The following is a 12659-nucleotide window of genomic DNA, read 5'->3' on the forward strand; positions in this document are numbered from 1 at the left end:
TCCCTGTAGAGCACTTCAGGATGCTGCAGGAACCAATGCACAGCGTGCATTTATATATGGCAAGTATTATGGACTGATATAAGGTGCAGTTTACTACAGCGGCAGATGAATGAATGTTTCTCTTCCAGGGGATACTCATCAATAGTCATAAGCACTGAATAATCCCCGCCCATGGGCGGGATCCCGGAGCATATAGAATTATACATATATATATGTGTATGCATGACCAAAAAGTGCCCAGCACTACCACGACATACATATATACATGTATATAATAAGCATAAATATTCTGTCTAACATAATTCCATAGGGCAACATGCCAACATTACATAGGTTTGTCTTGCATAAAAAGTAGTATTACACCTAAATACTGTAATAGCAAACATACACTGAAATAGTGTCATACAAGAAAACCTTTATTTTCATACAGAAAAGCAGGTAATAGAAGGCATTTGGCTTAAAGGCTGCATAAGTGAATACACATCACAGAACAGTAAAAAACTGGCAACTTGCCTTTAAGGCTTCCAAGAACTTAGACACAGTGCCTTTAAGACCTCCAGGAGCCCCTCTGCTCCCATCATGCACCACAGGTGACAGTTAGGTCAGTTCTTTTTTCTGGCTCCTTCTGTGAGGATCCTGGAGCTTGAGCTTGACAGTTTTTGATTATTTCTAGTCAGAAATTGGTTTTTTCTCTCTTTACTTGACAATTTTTGATTGCTGGGTGATATTTTTTCTCTTTTCTGACAGTTTTTATCATATTTTTACTGTCAGAATGCCAGCATTATTCCACAAATGTCCATCTGGTGGAAAAAAGATGGCTAAATCTGATCCATACTCTGTGTGCATTGTTTGTCTACCTTCCTCTCATAACCCTAACACTTGTAATTTTTGTCAGCATTTTTCTAAACGGACTCTTAGAGACAGAGAAAATATTAGACTTCATGCCATGCTTGAGAGAAGTAAAAGTCATTGTAAGAGTGGCCCTGGGAGTAACCAACGCCCTTCTTCACTTCAGGAACATCGAAAACGGTGAAGATCTACCTCTCCAGAGTCCAGGAAGAGACAGATTCCTGATTGCTCGACGTCGGCGTCGAGATCGCCGTCGAAGAAGCAGCCGAGACACTCTTCAGCGTTGAGGGACAGATCGTCGAGACAAAGACATTCTCTGTTGCACAAAAGTAAGTCGACGTCGAGACATACTTTGGGCTCGAAGTATACTGGTCCCGAGAGACCTGGTAAACACCCGTCGACGTTGAAACATACGTTGACGGCGAGGAACACTCTGCCACCTTCGAGGAGGTCGGCGTCAAGGAGTTTGCCGGCGAAGACCCTGCCGCAAGCTTAACGACTGTTGACGTTGAGATCTCCGTCGCAATCGAGGCGAAAAAGCGCGCAAGATGTCACTGAGGGTGTTCGACATTGAGATCGGTGAGATAAGAATCATCCAGCATCTCGCCTCCGAGGAAGACGACGCTGAGGAAGTTGATGTCGCAGTCGAGGCGCTCGCCATGGAAAAATCGACGCCGAAGAAGCGTGCAAGACGTTCGACATCAAAATCTCCAGCTCGACATCGAGATGGGTGAGACGGGAATCATCCAGCATCTCACCGCCAAGGAAGCCAACGTTGAAGTCGGTGCCGACGGTGTCGTCCAGACATCGGTCGACGTCGAGGGACACAGATCCTGTGACAGTCTCTGAGGAGGTTGCAGAGGGGGAGAGATCGACGTCGAGGTCACGACGGTCGACATCAAGGTGAGCTTCATCGTCCCCGGGCCTTAACATCGTCCAAATTTCCCCGGAGGGCTCTCCGGTGCCACAGATCATCTATCAGGAATTACTCTCCTACTTTGTCGACAACTCCACCTTCCAGAGTTTCCCCTATTGATGACATAGGGACTTTCAATGATGTTCTCTGCAGGGGGGCCAAGAAGTTCGGCATTACTATGTCAGCTCCTACGGTCTCCACATCTATTATTTTTGAGACTCTACTTCATCGAACATCTTCCAGACCTCTACTGCCACTGGTCCCAGGCCTCATAGAGCCTGCCACGCAGACTTTCCTAACTCCAGCCACAGTAGGTTCTGTGTCATCTTGTATTGCCAAAAAAATAAAAGGCTCCGGCTCAAGACCTTCTTTTTCTGCGCTCAGACCTCCACCAGACTCAGTTATTGTGGTGGCGGCCAGAAATGCACCCACTGCTGCATCTTCTTCTTCATTTCCTCCCGAAAAAGAAGAATATGGACTCTCTGGGGAAGAGGATATGTAATACCTCGGCCTTGGTATGAAAGTAGCCGGCGCCTCAGCTCTGTTAGAGAGGTATGATAGATCTCTCTGGGACTCCCTTACCAGGTTCACAGAAAGAAGAACAGCAGGACTTTCAGGAGCTACTGCACAAGGTGGCTTGGTAGCTAACCAGGTGATTAGCGCAGCTGCAGATGCATCGGATCTGGCTGCCCACATACCACATCAACTTCCTCGAGTTACGAGCCGTTCACCTTGCTCTCAAGTCTCTGTTTTCTTCTATCCAGTCCAACTCTCTCTTAGTTCAGATGGACAACACCACAACGATGTATTATCTGAACAAGCAGGGGAGCACCAGGTTGAGTGATCTCTCTGTGGAGGCGCAGACCATTTGAAAATGGCTTCTCGCAAGAGGTCTCAACATCGTGGCCATTCATCTTCCGGGTTCCATGAACACCCAAGCAGATTCACTCAGCAGGGACTTCGTAGAAGCGCACGACTGGGTGCTAAACGCCGAAGTCACTCAAGACATCTTTCGACAATGGGGAGTGCCAAACATCAACCTCTTTGCAGACGCGGCCAACACCAAATGCCCAATCTTCGCGTCCAGGTTTTCTCCAACCAGGGTCACGAGGGAATGCCCTTTTGATAAACTGGTCTCAGACATTACTGTACACCTTTCCACCGCTTCCTCTGATCTCGGCAGTAATCAACAAATTTTACAGGCCCAGCACCAGAACGATCCTGATAGCCCCGGAGTGGCCGCGCCAGTGGTGGTACCCGGACCTTCTACAATTGTCCGCAGGTTGCCTTGCCCCCTGGATTTGTTGTCCTCAGATTGACAGCATGGCTCCTGAGGTCATTCAGTATGGACACCTAGACTTACCAGCGGATTGTACGTCAATCCTGAAAGAAGCCAAGAGACCCTCCACTAGAAAATCCTATGCTTGCAAGTGGAAGCGGTTTTACCTGTGGTGCAGGGACAATGCTCATGATCCGGTCAAGGGTCAAGAGCAGGTACTGTTGCCATACCTACTACATGTGGCCAAGTCTGGTTTGCAGTTCTCGTTGATTAAGGTGCACCTAGCTGCTATCACTGCATACAGGAAATCTGCATCTCAAATCTCTTCTGTCAAAATGCCAATGGTGAAAGATTTCCTTGAAGGGCTAAAAAAGGTTTACCCCCCAGTGAGATCCCCATCTCCTTCTTGGGAGCTCAACATGGTGCTTACAAAACTTATGGGTGCTCCTTTTGAGGCCTCTCTGCAAGATTTTTTGTGGAAAACGACCTTTTTAGTCGCCATCACTTCTGCCCGCAGGGTTAGTGAGATCCAGGCTTTGTGTAGTACAGAGCCTTATACTGTCTTCCACGCTAACAGGGTGGTTTTAAGAACTCACCCGAGCTTCCTACCAAAGGTGGTCTCTGATTTCCACATAAATCCGACAATCACTCTACCTACCTTTTTTCCCAATTCCTATACTCCACCAGAGAGGTCTCTTCATTCTTTGGACCTCGATAGGATTTTGAAATTCTATCTTGACAAAACTAAGTCCTTGAGACACACGGACCGGTTGTTTGTTCCCTGTGGTGTCATAAATACTGGTTCAGCAGCCTCTAAGAGGTCCACATCTAGATGGATGGTTTCCTGCATATCCTTGGCCTACCAACTAGCTAATAAGATTCTTCAGGGTAAATCCAAAGCTTTGCTTCAAATCTTTATTTCGGCATTTTTTTGCCATAAAAGAGTACAGATAAAACATGGATTAAAAAAAAAGAAAAATACATGAAATGCATTCGTATAGACACCTGCAGAATGGTACAGTTCAGACAATCTTATAAATAGATCAACCCTAGCATTCATTGGCAATTAAAAGTCGTCGCTTGGACCACATAGCTAGCAGGTACTTGGAAAGCGCGAATACAATATGTCTAGACGTATCTGTTTTTAGGATTCTAAAAGCATATAGACATTGAACAAAATCCATATTTTTACATAACGGTACTAGCCAATACTTCCTGGGTTTACTGTAGGCTGGACAAAAAAAGAGTATGTGAATTTCATCCTCTAAATTACAGTTACACCCAGGACAGGACTTATTGGTAGAGGCAGACCATTTGCTTGTGAAAGCTCTTAAGGCTAACGCACCATATCTCCATTGGATATAGAGTTTCCTTGACCCTATGGGATAGATAATGTCCATAAAATCCTCAAAACAGAAGGAAATTTTAAATGTTAAAAAGGAATTGGTCAAGGTACCAGCATGTGAGTCATACAAAGTAGAGGTAAGTTTGTTATCCATACAAATCCTCCTAAGGGACTTGCCTGAAACCCCGCGGCACGCCCTTTCCGGATCATGCCACAAGGCAGGCAGACCCATTCTCCCAAATTCCTGTTTTAAGAAGACGAGCCAGGGAATTTTTGCTGCACTATTACAATTTAGTATTTCCTTCAATTCTAGCCTATAGTTCATCAGTTCTGGCGTTATCCAGAGCCTGCGCCAGAACCTGAGGGGTTTTAGTGCTAACTCGTCCTCAATAGATCTCAATCTCAGATCTAACCTTAGCGGAAGAAGCGGTGTACTTTGAGGGAGCGCCAATAATTGCCGGATAAATTTGTTTTCCGTTTTGGAAATTTCGGGCCTACACGAATGCCCCCAAAGCTCCCCACCATACAGGACCGCTGCCCTTGCTTGGGTTTTATAAATCTCTAACGCGGGGCTCACCGGTTTGAATGACGATGTATTGGACAGCTTGAGAATTCCCCCCGTCAATTGGGACAATTTAATTTGAGATTTTACTTGTTGGGGGCCCCAGGACAAGTTTTCATTAATCGTGACCCCTAAGTACTGGAAGGTCGTTACCCTCTCCAGTCTCACAGATCCCAAAATGGGGGTAAGGCGGGTACATGCCGAAGGATTGAAAATCATAAATTGTGTTTTGTCCGCATTAATCTCCAATCCTCGGCATCGACAGAAGTCCACAAAACCATCCAATATGCGTTGGATCCCCATGGGGGACTTTGAAAGCAGGAGGGTGTCATCAGCGAACATAATCGCCGGCACCCTCCCGTCTGCCAACCTAGGTGCATCATTGTTGGGGACTTCATCCAGATGCGATATTACACCATTTACATAGAGGCAAAACAGGGTCGGTGCCAATACGCACCCCTGCCTCACCCCCCCTGCCAACTGGGAACCAGGATGACAATGCCCCATTCCTCCCACATCTGACCTGTGCAAAGTTCCCTTCATGCAGAGTCATTAGGACACTCAGTATTTCGGATGGAACACCCAACTCCAGAAGCACCGACCACAATATTCCCCTGGGGACTAAATCGAAAGCGGACCGAAGGTCCACAAACACCATGTAGAAGCTGCCACCCTCTATCTTTGCCGTTTTCCAGTACAGTAAAATAAGGTGAAAGATATGGTCCATGGTGGATGTGTTCCTCCTGAACCCCGCCTGGTACGGACTGAGGACGTCGTGTTCCTCCATCCACTCCTGCAAGGGATCCAAGATGAGCCGCGAAAAGATTTTTGGGGCAACATCAATGAGGCTAATGGGCCTGTAGTTGGCTGGGAGCAGGGAGGAGCTTTTCTTAAAAATCGGAACTGTCTCTGCTCCCAGCTAAGTACAGGGTACCTCCATGCCTCTTAAAACTGCATTGAAAAACATGTGCAGATAGGGACCCCAGATCCTGGGTTGATGCATAAAAAGGTCGCCTGGGAGTTTGTCGAGACCCGGAGCTTTTCCCGAGGCAAGTTTCACTATGGCATGACACACCTCCTCAACAGTAAATTCCATCTCATCTGACTGGTCAGTTAAAATTACGGGTGCCGACATAGTTTCCAAACCCAATTCAGCTGAGTAAAGGGCTTTAAAGTGGTCTTCCCAAACCCCAGCCTCAATGTTAGGTTCTATAGCAGATTTTGGTTCTCCAGACCCTGTAGTAACTATTGCCCAAAATCTGCGTGCATCCCTAGAGTCTAAGGCGGAAGTTAGATTTGTCCACCTTTCCATATCCCACTCTTTCTTCGCGTGGTTCATTGTCTCCTTATAGTGGAGTCTCAGACTGCGGGTTTTGTGTTTATCACTCCCAAGCTTAAGGGCCTTAAGCAACTAAGATTTAGCCTTCCTACATGAGGCGTTATACCAGGAAGATACAGACGCCCTTTTCCTCCTACTAGGGACCTGGGGGTTAAAAACTTCAGCTAAGCTGGCTACCAGTTCCTGGTGCAAGGACTGCAATTTATCATTAAAATCTAGGGGCGAGGGTTGGGTAGTTAAAACGTCAACCTCCATGAGCAAAGGGAGGATTGTGTTATATAATTTGGGTAATCCATCCGAAGATTCCACAATTTTCCCCCACTTAACCCTACGTCTATTATTAGTTAGAATCTTCCCATCTCCTTGATCTGCCACATCTTCTGTTTCGATCTCCTTAGGCCCAGGGAAAACCATCTTCAGACTTAAAGCATTGTGGTCGCTGTCGACCCTAGTGATTACCTCAAAATCGATAACCTTGGACCACAGCCGTGTCTCCACCATAATATAGTCAAGGCGTGATTCTTGACCCTTTTTGTTAAAGGTACACCTTGATGGAATATCGGAGGGGGTGCGACCATTGCAAGCCCTAATCGAATTATTTAAAGTTAGGGCCGTAATCTGGATTGCTAGCGGGGACCATGACTTGGGACAGGGCGACTGGCATGGCGGGATGACCCAATAGTCATCCTGACCCGTAAGGGCTCCTTCATTCAACCCCCGCAGGGGCTCATAGTGACAATTTAGGTCACCAGCCACCAAAAAATGAAGGTCACTAGCAAGAGTGGTCAAAAAGTGAGATAACTCATCAATAGTGGTAGACTCGCTGGCCGGACTTACCGGACGTGAATAAACATTCACGATAGCAAGTTTAAAAGAGTTAGACCACTTCAGGACCAAACACTGAATATCCTCAGAATAGGTGGAGATGGACTCACCCATACAGCCCAAATGTAAGCCGAGCCAGATGGTAAGGCCCCCTGACGGGCGCCCCTTGCCTCCCCAACGAGCGGGAACATTGTATGCGGCAAATCCCACTCTATGTTGTTCCTCCCTTGCCCAAGTCTGTTGAAAGAGACAGATGTCATTGGTGTCCACAAAAGAACCCCACTCTGGACCATTGAATTTGTGTGATAAACCTGCCACATTCCATGACATTAATGTGATACACTTCGGATTAGTGGCATTGGAGCAAATAATATCACTCCCCAATCGAACACCTTTACTTACAGATTCTTGGGGCAGCTCCAGTGCGTGGGCTGGCACTGTATTCCCCTAGCCATCATCGTCAGTTCTCTTGGTACTACCCTGAATACAGAGTTGAGGTTCTGGTTGATCGCCCGACAATTGGCTTCTGGCTAACTCCACAACTTTTCCAATATTGCCATTACTCCTGCTATGGATAGTGCCAGATGCTTCCACCCGACTACAGTGTAGTCAGTCGACCATTTCCAGGCCGCTGTACCTATTATGGGTTACTAGTTGGCTCTGTGCAAGTGGTAGTCGCCCATGCCTGCCCCTCTCGGCCCTACCCACACCACGATGTGTTACCAGGGACCAACCACCTTCTATAGCTAGCAAATTGTTAGAGGGATAAAAATATGAGAGTGGACGGGATTCAATAGTTGCCCCAGGACTACGATGCCTCCAATAGCAAATATATTCCACAGTGCGTGGGTCCTTAAAATTTACCAACACGCAGTCACCAGCTGTAGTTTTAGGGCTATGGCCCACCCAGGGCTCCCTTCGTACCATCAATATTTCGCTGGTGATATGAAGGGGGAGTGGTCTGTTCTTATTAAGCCAATAGGTGACTTTATTTTTTAGGGAGGTGTATGATTCCAAATTAGGAGTAGTTATTTCAGGAACCCCTGTCAGGACAACCAGATATGGACTCGTTTCCAGGGGCAAATCAATTCTAGACTCCTCCGTAAAAACCACAACAGGAGGAACCCGCCCACCCTCTTTTAATGTTGGTGAAGCTCCCACTCTATCAATGTTAGACAATGTATATATTGTCCCGCAGGAGGGGGAGATTTAAGCATTGCAGTCCCACCAGATGCAATATTCAAATGAGCATTACCCCGATCTAGCACATTTGAAGAAATATTGTCTAGAGTTCCCAGTGTGGATTGTTCAAACTTGGCGAGCTGTTGCTCAATGCGAGTGAGTCTCTCTTCAAGCGGTCGGAGTGAGGATCTCAATAAAACACTCAATTTCACATATAGGGGATCCTCCACTGTCGCTGTTCCACCGATAGACATATCCGCACCTGACGAATTTTCTCCAGAGCTTGTTACAGTTAATGATGGTGGAACATATATGTCAGTAGGCCTCAGTTCCTCAGGCCCCTTGTGTCTAGCTGTTATGGCGTTGTTGCCGGGACCTTTGGCGAGTTTGGCCTTCCTGCCACCAACAACATTGGCAGTGGCCCGCTTCCTCTTAGGTATCGCACCCTCACGTCTTTCCCGCAACTGACGGGTATTAGGTCTTTCAGGGGAGTTGGCCGGAGTGGAGACAGAGGTAATCTCAGTGGGATCTGATATTTGAAGTTGTACAACTGGGGAATTGTCGACCTGATCCTGAGAGATGGGTGGACTATGCACAGTAACTGGGACAATGGTCATATTGGCTCCCCTAGCAGACTCAGGAGTGCGAGAATTAGCAAACTGGCCCATAGAAGATCTTTTGGCTATGGCTAGATCCTGGGAAACCCGGCGCTCCATAAGTATGATCCCCTGGTCAATGACAGAGTTAGCTCTTATTATAAAACTGTCCAATGTTCCCGTTAAATGACCACTTGGAGCCTTGCTCCTGCTCTCACGTGCAGCCATAATACTGATACTATCTTCGCCACAGGGAGTACTTACAGTGTGTCTAGACCATTGGCGCGTATTCTGTGGCAGACGAAAGAGGGGTCGCCCGGTCCGGTGTCCCCCGGGCTACAACGGGCTTAAACGGGCCCGCCCTTGGCCCGGGCTTCGCCTGGCGCGCGCCTGCTACGCGGGGGGGGCATGGGCCAGGATATGAAGCGTGTGGGAAGAGCGAGAAGAGGCACCCAGCATCAGGGGTCAAGGGCTGCTGGTCCTCGCAGTCCCGCAGTAAAAGCACTCTGCCCCAACAACAAATAACCTCTTCCAGCGAGCGCCCCCCGCAATGCGGGGGCCGCGAGGCGCTGTTTTTAAAGTCCGGCGTGGGAGGAGCGGGAAGAGGCACCCAGCGTCAGGGGTCAAAGGCTACTGGTCCTCGCAGTCGCGCAGTAAAAGCGCTCTGCCCCAGCAACAAACACCACCTCCTCGAGCGGCACCCGGGAGGCGCTGTTTTTAAAGTCCGGCGTGGGAGGAGCGGGAAGAGGCACCCAGCGTCAGGTGTCAAACGCTGCTGGTCCTCGCAGTCCCGCAGTAAAAGCACTCTGCCCCAGAAACAAACACCACCTCCTTGAGCACATTCCACCAGGGGGAAGGCTTCTACCACAGCCCTTCTAAGACATGTGCCTATGTCAGAAATTTGTAAAGCAGCTACTTGGCCCTCGGGTCATAATTTCACCCGCCATTACTGCTTGGTGATTCTCAGGCAGATGCCCAAGTTGGGCAAGCCACTCTGAGGAATTTGTTTGCTTAATGTCATGTTAAGATGCTTGGTCATGTATTTTTCTATACTATTTGCTCGTCCGCGAGGTAGTGGGTAGGGGCTTCCTACTCTATTCAGTGCTTATGACTATTGATGAGTATCCCCTGGAAGAGAAGGATTAGTTACTTACCTGTAATCCTAGTTCTCTTTCAAGGTAATACTCATCAAAGTCATAAGCAACCCTCCCTCCTCCCGGGACGAGCATTTTTAGTATATTTGGAAATGAATGCATCTGTTAATCAAGTTGCTACAAGTTAGTACACCGTAAAAAAGAACTGACCTAACTGTCACCTGAAGTGCATGATGGGAGCAGAGGGGCTCCTGGAGGTCCTAAAGGCACAGTGTCCACGTTCTTGGAAGCCTTAAAGGCAAGGTGCCAGTTTTTTTACAGTACTGGGATGTTTATTCACCTATGCAGCCTTTAGGCCAAATGCCTTCCATTAACTGCTTTTTTCTATGAAAATAAAGGTTTTCTTGTATGACACTATTTCAGTGTATGTTTTCTACTACAGTATTTATGTGTAATACTACTTTTTATGCAAGACAAACCTATGTCATTTTGGCATGTTGCCTTATGGAATTATGTTAGGCTGCATATTTATGGTTAATATATACATGTATATATGTATGTTGTGGTAGTGCTGGGCACTTTTTGGTCATACATACACATATGTATATGTGTATATTTCTATATGCTCCGGGATCCCGCACATGGGCGGGGATTAATCAGTGCTTATGACTCTGACGAATATACCCCTGGAAGAGAACTAGGATTACAGGTAAGTAACTAATCCTTATGGTTTTACAGTGGGCTTCTACGCGTTTGTTATGGTATACCGATTAACTTGTTATGTACTGACAAAAAGTTCACATCGCAGAAGAATTGCAGAGTTTTCATAGGTCAAGATGCTCCACACTTTACATAAGAAGCAAGACATTTCAAAGTGAAGAGCAACTAAATATCACAATTTACATCGTATTTGGGTCATCACAGCACTCAGGAGGATGGTTGGGCTTAGATTCATTATTGCTTCATTTGGGAACCAGCAGCAGGATTGTAAACATAGCTGAGATTATTAAACTGCCTCAGCTGAGATGATATGCACTCTATTCGGAAACACTGTGAGAAAATGCGATACCAAGTACTCAAATCCCCTGTGAATACAGTATAAGTTTCGAAAGAAATCGTGACAGCCTCCCACAATTATGTAATACATTCCAGCATTTCAAGTAGTAGAAAGGTAAAAAGCTGATGATGTACGCGTCTGCATTACAAACTGTGTTCAGTAGCTAGGGTGAACGTGCACGTGTACCTTTTCCTTGAATGCTTCCAGCTCTGCATCCGTAATCTTCCATGGGTTTTCTCTCCTTATTTTTTCAGCAGTGGGTAGGTCAGTCGCACTGTCATGGAGGCGATATGGCTCAATCATCTCTTCAAAAAATTTCCAGCTAAAAGAAGAACAGAGAAAAGTGGCCGGGTTCGCATTAGACTCCTGACTACAGAGACACCGAAGAATGATTGCTGCGAACATAAGTAAACCATGAACTTTGCAACTTTACAGCTCTAGTAAAGATTGTCTTCTGGAAAACTGCACCACACACAGTGTACAATTCATAAACATGTGGGAAGAGTAATTGACTATAAATGGCCTGTTCCAGACAATTCAAATAGCCTTCCTGAATGTCAAATGCCCTATCGCTACTCTTCCAACTTCACTACGATGTTCCTTAAGAACCCGCACTCTCCCTGACGCTGTATTACTTATACATGGTGCCCTCAGCTCCCTTTTTAGGCAGTCTACCATTTGTTCTCACCTTTACTCAGACACCGCTCAGCTTTACACAAACGTTACATCACCAGATGACTTGGCTAGCACCCTAAATGTCCTTCAATCATGAATGTTACAGCCTCATCTCAGAATAAACCCTCCCTCTGAAGACTACGGTATCATTATGATGCAGGTCGGCTGGACCGTGGGTCACTATTGTGGCAGTCAGGAGACCGCCGACAAGCAAGAGGGCAGGCCGACGACCGTATTGGACTGCAACCGGCAGGCTGGTGGTCAGACACACGGCAGGGGCATGCTGCAGCCTTGGGGAAAGGGCTGCAGCACATGCTGATACTGTACATACACCTTCTGCACATCTGTGCAACGTGCACCAGGCACCATGTTGTGCATGGCACATGGTGCATCGAGGTAACTGGAAGCACTACATTCCCCATGCCCACAACAGATGGGTGCCCTATTAGGGGCCGCCCATATCGCTTTCCGACAACCTGTTCCTGGTGGGATACATGCCATGAAAAGGCTGTCAGAAAGGGATATTGTAAGCCCTACGGCGGTGCCTGCCTCAGCACCGCTGCCATTCAGGAACGCTGCCATGTAGGTATATACGATAATGGCGGAGCTGGTGGTCTTGAGTCCGACAGCTTAGTGCCTGACAGCCAGTATCAGAATGCGGCAGTCGGACCGAAGGGCTTTCTGCAGTGTGACAGCCACAGACTGCCTGTTTAAAGTCTGACCGCCACAATTGTAATCAGGCCCTAAGTTCTTCCTCATCCTGCATCTGAAGTGCTCAACTCCAGTTCAAGCCTGGCAAGATGCACTGCAAGCCTTCTGTTATGGAAAACTTGTGTCTTTAGGCTTTACCTTCATCAAAAACCTCACTAAGTAATCCAGCATGAATGCAAAAGGAGTGCACTACCAAATTAGATTCCTAATCGGAGTGACGGGCAGATAT

General features: G+C 47.1%; 1 protein-coding gene across 3 annotated transcripts in view; it reads right to left on the bottom strand.

The window, feature by feature from the left end:
• Positions 1-12659, bottom strand: part of SLC12A1 (solute carrier family 12 member 1) — a 425119-nt gene that overhangs the window by 11791 nt on the left and 400669 nt on the right. For all 3 annotated transcript variants that reach the window (XM_078684807.1, XM_078684808.1, XM_078684809.1), the window contains exon 25: positions 11231-11366. In XM_078684807.1, the coding sequence (XP_078540933.1) occupies positions 11231-11366 (136 nt within the window). The remainder of the gene's footprint in view (positions 1-11230; positions 11367-12659) is intronic.

The sequence above is a fragment of the Lissotriton helveticus genome, chromosome 3_2, assembly GCF_964261635.1.
Source record: "Lissotriton helveticus chromosome 3_2, aLisHel1.1, whole genome shotgun sequence".
Classification (NCBI taxonomy): Eukaryota; Metazoa; Chordata; class Amphibia; order Caudata; family Salamandridae; genus Lissotriton; species Lissotriton helveticus.